General features: G+C 33.6%; 1 protein-coding gene across 1 annotated transcript; it reads left to right on the forward strand.

Annotated features, from left to right (window-relative positions):
- The first annotated feature begins 289 nt into the window (after nt 1-289).
- On the forward strand, nt 290-8,926 carry LOC115440106. Its single transcript, XM_030164270.2, has 6 exons — nt 290-770; nt 1,980-2,289; nt 2,677-2,773; nt 3,423-3,533; nt 6,652-6,822; nt 8,720-8,926. The coding sequence occupies exons 1-6, from the start codon at nt 317-319 to the stop codon at nt 8,771-8,773; spliced, it is 1,197 nt and encodes a 398-aa protein (XP_030020130.2). The 5' UTR covers nt 290-316; the 3' UTR covers nt 8,774-8,926.
- The last annotated feature ends 2,667 nt before the right edge of the window (nt 8,927-11,593 follow it).

Here is an 11,593-nt window from a genome sequence, read left to right on the forward strand (position 1 = left end):
TACTAATTTACGATTCTTGTGTATAGGTATTAAATATTTTTTTTTAAAGGAAAATATAATTATTTTTCTTTACTTTAAGTTTCATAAACAAATCATAATCTACAATACTAAACAGGGATTAGAAAATTCACATTCCAAACGATTACTTTAATACTCGCGCTCCAAATCTCAAGAATAACACATCAGTTTAAGAAGTTTTAACGAGCTGTCCCTTTTTACCCATATTTTTTCGATACTTTTGTTCTTTTCCAGAAAAAATATCGCGGACCATTTGTCACGTATTGACGAGGTATCGCCAGAGGAATATAAGTAAAAAATGAAGAATTATTACATCTTGAAAACGTATTGCAGTAAAATATTTCTGCTCGGCTCTGGTGATTTTTGGTACGAAAACAAAGTCATTGGAGACGATAAACGTATCCTTTATAGAATGTACAATTGTGCATTGTTTTTTATATATGGTTTCATGACCGTATTGGAAATCATGGCGGCGTTGATGGGAGAATTTCCGACGGACGAAAAAAGAGACTCAGTAACGTTTGCAGTAAGCCACACTATTGTTATGTTGAAAATAATCTCCGTTGTATTCCAAAAGGAGTTGGTAAAGACGCTGAATCGCAAGATGGTGACCATTTGTGAACATTACGAGGAACAAGCTTTGATGTCAGAGAAATATCGCATCATGAAAATAAATGTGATCGCTTATTTCCTCATTGTTTACGGGTCGGCTGCTTGTTTTGTTTTCGAAGGTTTGAGGAAACTGTTTGACGGTAAGTTTAAGTTTAATTAAACGGGATCAGTTTAAGTTAACTTGATTTAAGCGGTTGAGTGGGCGTAGGAACGCCGAAGTTCCATCTTATGATTTAGTGCCTGTAAAATATTGTTAAGAAATTTAATTATTCGTTTATTAGACTACAAAAATGACTTACATGAAGTTCTGTCTTGTAAGAATTTTTAATTAAATTTGTAAATATTTTTGGATACAATATTAAATCAAAATATTTTCGCCTTGGAGCGCAGTCATTCACCTAAATTAAAACAGATATTAGGACATACCTAGAGAGCTCACTTTAGTTAATTGTGTGGATCTACAACTAGTTTCAAGAGCTTTTAAATGCTTACCTTCGACTCTACATTATGTTAAGGGAATGGAAAAAAATGTAAACCAATATCTACCAACTTTTCAAATATCTCTATGTCGTAGAGAGGGAATATTCTAGTCAGTGATATTGACAGACTTAAACAAAAGGTTTATGTTAAGAAAAGTATTCTTTGTTCATGTTTTAGATTTTTTATACTTATATTAGATGGCAAGTATTTGTTATTTTATTTGATTGTTTTAGTAATATATTTTAATGCAATTATTATAGTCCAAAGCAGTAAATAAAATCTTGATTAAATAGAGACGCAAACAACAATCATGATTTTATGATTTTTATACATAAAAGTTGCTTTTAATTCCTTCATAAGTTATGTTTAAAGGTACCATTGTGGGTATGAGGAACGTAGACACATTGCCAAATTTTTCACATCCCATATAATAGTTCATGCTTTTAACTCCCAAAGGCTATACCTTTGGGAATGAAAAGCATGAACATAACCATAACTATAACCAGAAGTGGGACTAGTGCGCTACGTCTCATACTTCGCCGAACCTAATGAATATATATATCCCATCTATATTTTTTTTTATATAATTTTAACAACTACTGTACAGGAAACGGCCTTCGTAAGAATGACCTCTATTGTTTTAAAGTCTTTCCTACACCTTATCATACCTACATAATGGCATGTCTATACGTTCATAAAGCTATTCAAACTCACCGAATTCCAAATACACAAAAAGGGTCTGCAACAAACGACCCTTCCGTCTATTTAAATCCGGTTAATACTTCAGCAATAGACAAGTGGTATTTTATGCATATCCACGTTTTAACAACGTGACAGCATTATTATTCAGGTCCGGAATGTACTTACAGGGTCCCATTTTGTAACTGTTGTGACCTACTATCCGGATTACGAGGACAATTCAATGTTCGCAAACAGTGTCAGGATTCTCGCCACAGTGATATTGTTTTTGATGTTGATGAACATGATTGTGTGTGTCGACTCATTCACAATGGTCTATCTGATTATGTATAAATATAAGTTTATCACACTGAGACACTATTTTGAGAATCTGAGCGTGACGATTGATAAATTGAACACACCTGGTAATGAAGAGGTGGTTGCGAAGATGTTGACTGACGGTTTAGTGGAAGGAGTGGAGATGCATTCGAAGTTACTAAGGTAAATAATGCTTCAGCGGGTTTCATTTAATTTTATTATTACGTTGCATCTTACAATATTTAAAATGGATATGTTACATTGGATGTTACAGATTATAGCCTAGTATCTATGAATACATGAAATGAAATTAATATCCATACCAAAGGGCTATTATTAATACAAGATCTAAGTTATATAGCTAGATACAGTCCTCTTCTATCACCGAGAAGTTTTAGGTCAATTATATAATTAAAAAATTAATATTAATTATTTATAGTTTAATCAAAACATTAATCACGCACAAATCGTTTACTTGTAGTTCGGTATTCAATATGTCCTAAGCACACCTTTCATATTCAATACATGATCAACTAAAACTGTCCTAAACAATAAAACATTTATCATCAGGTTATCGAAAGACATCGACAAAGCGTTTGGTACAGTGATGGCCTTACAACTTTGTCAAAGTTCCGGCTCCGCAGTCTCGCTTCTCCTTCAAATTGCCGTGAGTAATACAATTGTTACGCTTGTCTTCATCTACCTGCGACTTCATCCACAGATTTTCCGTAAGAATAACTTTGTTCCGTGTTAAAATAATGGTTACGTTTCTCGTGAGCGGTACAAAAAGCTACTTTCTGCCGTTCATTTTTGGACTATTTTTATAATTTAGTAGATATTGAATCACTATTATTTGAAATTTTGTTACTGTGCTCTTTACTTGTAAGTTATTTGTTTAAAATTTTATGTATATCTAAAATACACAAATTAAAACCCAAGACCCAATTCACCGGTGGTCAGGGATTCAAAGTCTTTCTTCACTTTAAATCCCTCGATGAAGATTCCTTAATATAATCACATTGCGTGCCATGTCCAGTAGTACTGCCTTTGACCTAAAGATCATTTGAGAGCCCCCGGATATGTTGGTCGAGGTTCTTTGGTATCAACCCATGAACAGAAACGTCAATCGAGATAATAATTGTAGAGTCCACATCCTACATGTCAGTAGCCTCGTGTGCCAAGTTTAAATATTTAAACATGTTTTTTTGTCCATAAAAAGGTTATCGTTATTGTTCCTTAAACAATAAGCTCTTCGGCATCTTATACATTTTATTGTTGTTTTAGTTAGGATGTGTTTACGTATTTGTTGTTTGCAGTTGTCGGATCAATTGACTTTCGTGGCGAGTCTCAAGATAGTTTTCTTCGTGATGGCACTCTTTTTCTTACTCGGCCTTTTTCTTTGCAACGCTGGAGAAATAACATATCAGGTTTATTATTCTTTTTAGATTAATTTATGTATAGAATTCTATGGCTTTCGACAAATCAAAAGAAAACTTATTCCCTAGGTTACTCAATATGATTATCCAATTAAATCGAAAAGGCTTTATTTATTAAAAAAAAAAGTGTATAATATATATTTTACTTTACTTTTTTTATTCTTATATTTAAGGTCAGGGGGCCCTATTCGATCTATGGGTGCACATTCGTGTTTTTGCAATTACGCGCATTCTAGTTATAGTTTTTATAGCCATATAGGTAAGAGAATCAAAAAGTTCCCTATTGACGGAATAGGGTCCTCTGAACTTAGCTGTATTTATACACACTTTGTGAATGTAACAAGTATTAATAATATAATAAATGTCAAAATACCATCGTTATATAATATAGATACTTTTATTACATACGCATTGTTGTAATCTCTGTGGATTTAAATCTGTAAATGTATTAAGGGCTAGTTTCACGACGTTTGAGTAAACGCTAATTTTGAATATGTTATACTGCGAACACATACATAACACTATGTCCCAAATGAACAAACAAAGGGTGTATTCAGCATTAATTGTATTATAAGTAAGTTATCTGCCAGTTAACACATATATTAACATTTTGAAACATGCCTTTAGAATAAACTGTGGTGATATTTGATGTGAAAGTGGTGTTTGGAAGCATATTTAATAATGTATTTGGAATAGGGTAGGACTAAAAAAGATCTTAAGGCTGTAATACATATAGGCAACGTGATGCCTTTTGTAGAATAGGCGATGACGACTCGAAAGTTTCACTTTTTGACAGAGATATTAAATAATTTTGCTACTAGATATAGGAAAGTATGCGCGATGAAAGGATATCAGTCATAAAAGTCATTTTTCAGGACGTGACATCATCTATTTTATGTATAATATTCAATAATAGGTGTTGTACGCAGGTTCGCGCTCGCGAGAAATTTTTCCCAGGATAAAATTCCATACTATGTACTTTTTCGAACAAAGACGTAAGTTGAATCAAGCGCACTATTGTGGCCTATTTGTTTGCAAACTACATCTAAGTTGGTACTAAGTAATAGACAAAACTATGTTCTTAAGTTTTGCAATTATATTATTTATATAAAATTTTGATAAACATAGTATATTTCTACAAAAAAAACAGCTTGTTATAATATGATTTCTCTACCAAAAGACTTTGACCTCAAACTGGCGTCATAACAAATAAATAAGAAAGGCTTACGAAACTCCTGATTTATGTTGATGGTCATAATATCTGACCTTTTGGGGCGTTATTTATTTTTATGTCCTAAGTCAAACGATAGTATTGTTGATACCTCAAGGTCTCATGAAATAAAGACAAACAGCTTTAAGGGTATTTGGTATGAAGATGCGTAGGTACGTAATGGTAGTTCGGTTGATCAATAGGGTAATACGAGAGCCGTTTTTATTATAATCCATACTAATATGATAGAAAAAAAGTTGTCAGTTTGTTTGTAAGGCCTAATCTCTGGAACTACTAAAACAATATTTAAAATTCTTGCACTAATAGGAAGCTATATTTCTCCTGAGTGCCGTAGGTTACTTATTATCCGGAGATATAAGTCGGGACCTTTAATCTGGAAAAACCTTATAACGTGGAGCCGCAGGCAAAAGCTGCTAATTTTATATAGTGGCAATGTCAGTTTGGGTGTAGGTCTTTCCTGACATGACATCGAATTCTAATATTTTTTTATGTTTCACTAATGGAAGCGTAATTACACTTTTTCTGAAAGCTTTAGTCTCCTTTTACTATTGTGAATAGACCAACGCTTTGGTTGTCTACGTATCAAGTTATTTAAAACGTTCAAAATTTTATTACAATAGATTTTCCGTAGACCTATGAATAATTAATGTTAATCATCTGTGCGTGGTTATAAGTTACATATTACCGATTCCATTGTGAAATATATTTGTGAATTCACCTTCATTAAGCCACACCACCACACACAGGCACTTAGTGGTAAGCGGTGTGGGGTCCAATAGACTGTCGATTGACGAGAGATGATTACTCCTCGGCAGTCGACACAATTATGCCGGCCATTGGGACCAGTCCCAATATCCAGATATACACAGGCTGATCCCGGAACAAGACACACTTACGTGGGCCACTATGGCGGGTTTTAATACATTGTGTACGGTGGTCGCTATCCGAGCGGATATAAAATAATCGTACCACCAGCAAACTGCGTTTACTTCTAATAAGCATCCAATATTCTCACAGGCTTTAGCATATATAATATTAGTTACATTATACCTCCCTATCTTTCTATTTGATTAATTTCGTTGCGGGATAATGACATATTAGTTTTCCCTTAGACTCGCCGAGCTTCACTGCTCGGTGTCATAAAATGCGTGCCACTGCTGATCCTGGCTTACAGGAGTTGTAGTGGTGGGTGTGAGGGCGGGAAAGTCTCTAAAAGTCTCTAGTTACATTATAATAGATACTCTATAAAAATAACAATTGATCGACATGTAGTTTATCATGTATGCTTATAAAATTCCGAGCGATTCTGACTCGCACTTGTCCAGTTTTTTAATTTTTTATACAGACTAGGCTACTTATCTAAGATTAATCGAAAATGATAATCTCAAGCATTCTTCCCATTCTAACTGGGTCAGTTCTTAGTTGCAAGACAATCTACAGCATTCGATACGATCAGTTCGCAGTAACTTGTAGATTGTATTGATACTCTTTGTTCAGCATCGGAGGATACCGTTAATTTGAGTATAAATTTGTCTTTCTAGAAATTGTAAGTCCATTTATGTAATCGTTTAAAAAGTTTTTAATTCTGTAGCTTACAGGTGATTTTTATAGTTTGATAATATAAACACTATTTTATTACGAGATATAAAAGGATGGAACTATTCAATACTGGTTTGATTTACCTTTATAACTACAAAATGCTATTCATTTCCATCCCCGACTTCAATATAGTATATTGCATATGCTATATAAAGTTACCAACGACAGTAACAAAGAATCCACTTTGTTTTACGCATACTAAAAATACACACACAGCTCTAACTAGCAACATTTTACAACCGTACATTTCATTATCCAGGGCACTAAATCCTTTTCCAGGCTGCGCAGCTGTCTGACGCGATATTCTACAGTGGCTGGCATGTTTGCCGTCCGCGCCACTCATCTCGTCATGTGAGGAAGATCGTGTTGCTCGCGATCATGCAGGCGCAGCAGCCACTCGTCATGAAGGCCTTCAAGATGCTTGAACTCACTTACGGCACTTTTATACTGGTGGGTGTAACATTTGTTTCAAAAGAATTATATCACATTTCCTTGCCTGGTTATAATTTTGTTTTGTAGCAAATATGATTTCTTGAATACGTGAAAGTACTAGCAACATTATATTAAATATTAGACAAATCTATACAAGATATTTAATCAAGTATCAGTTATACTGGGTTTGTATGTTTGTATAAATGTTAATATTTTCAAAACATTTTGTATAAGCTTAGATTGAACTGTACACATATCCATTAAAATGTATAATTAACGTATACCCATTGCAAGGTCATCCCGAGTTCCTAATTATTGCTATATTAGCTTACACTTATATTACGGAGCTCTTAAATCTTAACAGTGTGATATGCCTCCGAGCGAGTGTTCCCCGCCAGTGGTCGTATTTATAACGCTCTATGAGAGCACTTTTTTTCCAATTACCTACATTATGCTAATAAACATAAAGTACATTTGTCATCTCATGCCAGTATAGAACATCACACATTCAAGATAAATTGATGTAATTTGTCCATACATTTTCAATCTTCTAGAAGAGTGGAATAATGTGTTCGGAGCATTGTATATATAGATATAATTTCCAAGCCATTTTCAATCTATTTGTATTCATCAAGATTTTTATTAAGTACTAGCTTCCGCCCGCAGCTTCGCCCGCGTGGATTTCGGGTTTCAAAAATGGAGAAGGTGCTCAATTTGTCGGGATGTTTTTTTAATTTATGGTGGTATGCAGGTGGTCCGATTGTCCGGTCAGGGTCTGATGATGGGATCCTGGTGAAATCGAAGGAACTTTTAACCATTAAGGTTGCACACGAAATGACGGAAGCTTAAAAATGGAGTAACTTCTCCCGTTTTCCCAACATTTTCCATCACTGCTATGCTCCTATTAATTGTAGCGTGATGAAAAGTATACTATAACCAGCTCAGGAGTATGAAAAATAATTGTACCAAGTTAAGTTAAAATCCGTCGAGTAGTTTTTGTTTCTATAACGGTTATACAGACAGACAAAAATTTTACTAATTGCATTTTTGGCATCAGTATCGATCCCTAATCACCCCCAGTTATTTTGGAAATATATTTCATGTACAGAATTGACCTCTCTACAGATTTATTATAAGTATAGATATGCAAAAGTAGCTCAAAAATTGTCCATAACGAAAACATGCATTTTAAAGTAAAACAAAAGAAATAATATCGTGAAGCCAACCAAATAACTAATGATATATTAAATTTTGTGACTGTTCAATTTAGTCGGGTCCGCGATATCACTTTTGTTGAGTTTCAGAACGCGACATTACATTATTATATTCTGTGCTCCAACGCACACTGCTTTGATGTTAGGAACACACCTACATTGCTTAGACAACAGTGAACTTTATACAATAGCAATAAAGCTCAAATTGACTCTACGTATTAGTTAGAAAACGTTTGTATGGGAAATAGAAAAATGCTGTTTTGAGGATTTTCCCGGCAATTATTCGAATTTTTCTCACCCTTTAAACCTTCCCTAGACCTCCACGAATAATTCAAGACCAAGATAAGATAAATCCGTTCAGCCGTTCTCGAGTTTTAGCGAGACTAACGAACAGCAATTCATTTTTATATATATAGACTAGGTGTTTCGCCCGCGTGAAAAGGGTCACCCAATGAACATACTTTTATCATAGTAAGCTGACAAATGTGTTAAGACCACTTTAAAAACAAAATGAGAGTTTGAAATTATGAACCTTTGGGTATGCATTAAAATATTCGCATTGCTAAGTACTTAATTTAATTATATTGGCGATATTAAAATTCCATCCAGTCGTAGACTTCTGCTCACTGGGATGTTTACACATAATTGTATTGTTTTGGTTCATTGAACGACTGTTATAATGAAACCGTTTAATATTTCAGGTGGTGAGAGCAACTTACTCCGTGTTCGCATTATTTTACGCACAAGATAAATAAATGTTTCACGCATGATTAATCGCGTACAAATACATAATACTTTAATTATGAACAATGTAGTCTTTTGTGAGCTTTGATTTGTTTAACATGGTTTCATATAGATTTATTTAATTAGCGAAATTAATTCACTATTAATGTTACACTTTGATTTAATTTAATGAATGAACCATTATAGATATAAAAAGTATTTTATTTTTGCCCTAGTTATGCGCCAATGTTATGTCTTGAATATTAATTAAATTCGGACGCGGCAGCTACGGAGGCTTCCTTCACACAGAATTCGACCACGCTGGCGATATTGAATCTGTTGATTGCGGAATTGTTGGTTATTATCCAATAATCAATTTAATTATAGTTAAGTCAATTTCATTAAAAGATGGTTACACATACAAAGACATTAATCAATAGAGTAAATAATTACTTATTTTTACTAAGCTCACAACATGTCATAATTACAGTTTTATATAAATAAGAAAAAGGTTTTTGGAGCAGGGATGTTGCGATATAGAATTTTGAACATAGGCGGATGCAGATGCGGATGTTTTCGGCTTCACATCCGAGGACGCGGATGTTAAGTCTTAAAGAGAAAATATATTTCGACGTGAATAAATTAAAAGTTTTTTTTCTGCTGGAGATTTTCTACTTTAAACTCACATAATGCGCAATCGAAACGGTTTAACGACTCCGCAAAATTATTTAATTGGATTATAACACGATGGCACAAATGGAAAAGCAAATTATATTGCTTGTGCTAAGTGCTTTATTAAAATTCTAATAAATATATAAATATCATGTTTGAAAAATTCTATTTAATGTATGTAAAGATTTATACGTATGAAGTCGTTTTTGAAGTCTATTTATTTTATGTTATAAATATTTAATGTTTTTGGTTTTTTTTTTTAAGTAAGAGACCAAACTGACGCAACGCCCAAAATCTTTACTTCGACAATATTCTATAAAGAGCATTATCATTACTATTTTCTGGGTTTAAGCTGTTTCATAATGGTGCATATCGCTTAATTATGAAAAAGAGCAGATTTTAAATCGAGGTATTACCGCAATTGCATATGCGGCTGCGGATATTTGCAACATACCTAGTTTGTAAGTGAAAAAATTAAGTTCTAAATACTTTATTATCTCAACTTTATTGGTAATTCTTAACAAAAAATACTACGACATTCACATTTTTAAATTGCCGTTATGTAAAATATTTAAGGCTGTCTAACACAAAAGTCATCGCCTAATCTGTGCTTCTAAACATTTTTTATAAAATGAGTACTATCTACATTAGTTGTTTAATATGATAACTATCAATAATATAACATTCTAGAATTGAAATATGTATTCAACCGTCAGTCGTCGCACAAGTTCCTCCTCTAGACTGTTTGTCTCGCCAGTCGAGCACCATTTGCAACCGCGAATAAAACCGCCGGTTGTAGTTACGGTTTTATGATGCTTCGATCGCACATACAGCGACATACATAACTCAAAACTGTTAACCTTTGCTATAGAATTTTACTACAATCGATTCGTATTGTATAACTAAAGTTACAAGGTAAGGTTAGTCACGAAATGCTATAAAATAAAACTGAAAATCTTGATAAATCTGATATGGTTAAGATTCCTGTCTAACATACGATCGTGTATGCAAATGTAACATTGCAATACGCATTGCGTGCTAACATGTTCGTGAATATATAAAACTTTGGAGTCGCCTAAGACCTATTGGCAAGATTTATTGTCTTTGCTCGGCAACGAAGTGCGTTCAAGTTCAGTGGCTCCCAAACTTATATATTTAGTGCTCTATTTAACAAGGATTGCTGGGGCTTTCTTCGAGAAATATATTCTTTCACTCACTGAGCCTTTAGATACGAAAAGAAACTCTATTAAGATGTTTTTATGGCAGTCAGTAATTTCTGATAGTTTAATCGACTAAGTGATTTTATCGTTTACGCGAATTGTAATGTTCTGTTTGTCTACCGTTTTGGAATAGTGTTTATTATTCCGTTCGAATTATTTATATACGTATTCGTTTGTTTTTCTATTCCCAGTCTCATGTTTTATTCTCTATTCCCTAACAGTGACTTGGATGTAGCCTGTAAATAAAAATAAATCCGCAGACAATAGATTTCGGAGTCTTGACTATCGCAGTGATAAAAGTTTTAACTTCGCTAACTCTTTGTTGGAATTTACGGTGAAAACTTCTGAAGTAGGTATATACATTCTTACATATTATATGGTATAATATATTTTAATGGGACGCAGCGGAGAGGAACGATACTTGATATCGCAAAGAAAGTTCTCAAAGTTAATTTGCAGACACTATCTGAACTGGAAAGTGAACTCGGCATTGGCTAAAATCTTCAAATTTTTGGTGGCGATAATTTTTTCTTCGCTTGGTCCATAGTGTTGGGTGAGAGTTTAATAATAATGCAAAACTAAAACATAGATCTACAATATAGAATGTATTGCGATCTCAGCAAATATCAAGATGTATGTAGTTTATGCACGTAGCCTATAATGGTCTTATTAATATTGTAACCTTGGAGAAATTAAAATGTCGTTCCGGTAGTAATTAGATCAGACTCTTCAATAATTGTGCTGTATTGCCTAATTAGTTCGTTGGCGCCATTTCCTGAGAATAAATAAGAGCCAGCAATGATTAGAATACGCCAAGCATAAATTATCAAGTCTCGAGATAAATTTTCGGGTTTCCTAAATTCAAAAAGCCAGAAAAGTACATTCTGCATGTTCTTATAGTAAAAAAATAAATTTTACGTCGTTCCGTCATTCCGAGTATTGGATAATGTGCCGCATGTC

The sequence above is a fragment of the Manduca sexta genome, chromosome 8 (assembly GCF_014839805.1).
Source record: "Manduca sexta isolate Smith_Timp_Sample1 chromosome 8, JHU_Msex_v1.0, whole genome shotgun sequence".
Lineage (NCBI taxonomy): Eukaryota > Metazoa > Arthropoda > Insecta > Lepidoptera > Sphingidae > Manduca > Manduca sexta.

Excerpts from the sequence above, each read along its gene's own strand:
- LOC115440106 (XM_030164270.2), top strand. The coding sequence starts at position 317 with ATGAAGAATTATTACATCTTGAAAACGTATTGCAGTAAAATATTTCTG. Across the intron at positions 771-1,979 it reads TTTGAGGAAACTGTTTGACG|GGTCCCATTTTGTAACTGTT; the intron begins GTAAGTTTAAGT and ends ATGTACTTACAG. Across the intron at positions 2,290-2,676 it reads ATGCATTCGAAGTTACTAAG|GTTATCGAAAGACATCGACA; the intron begins GTAAATAATGCT and ends ATTTATCATCAG.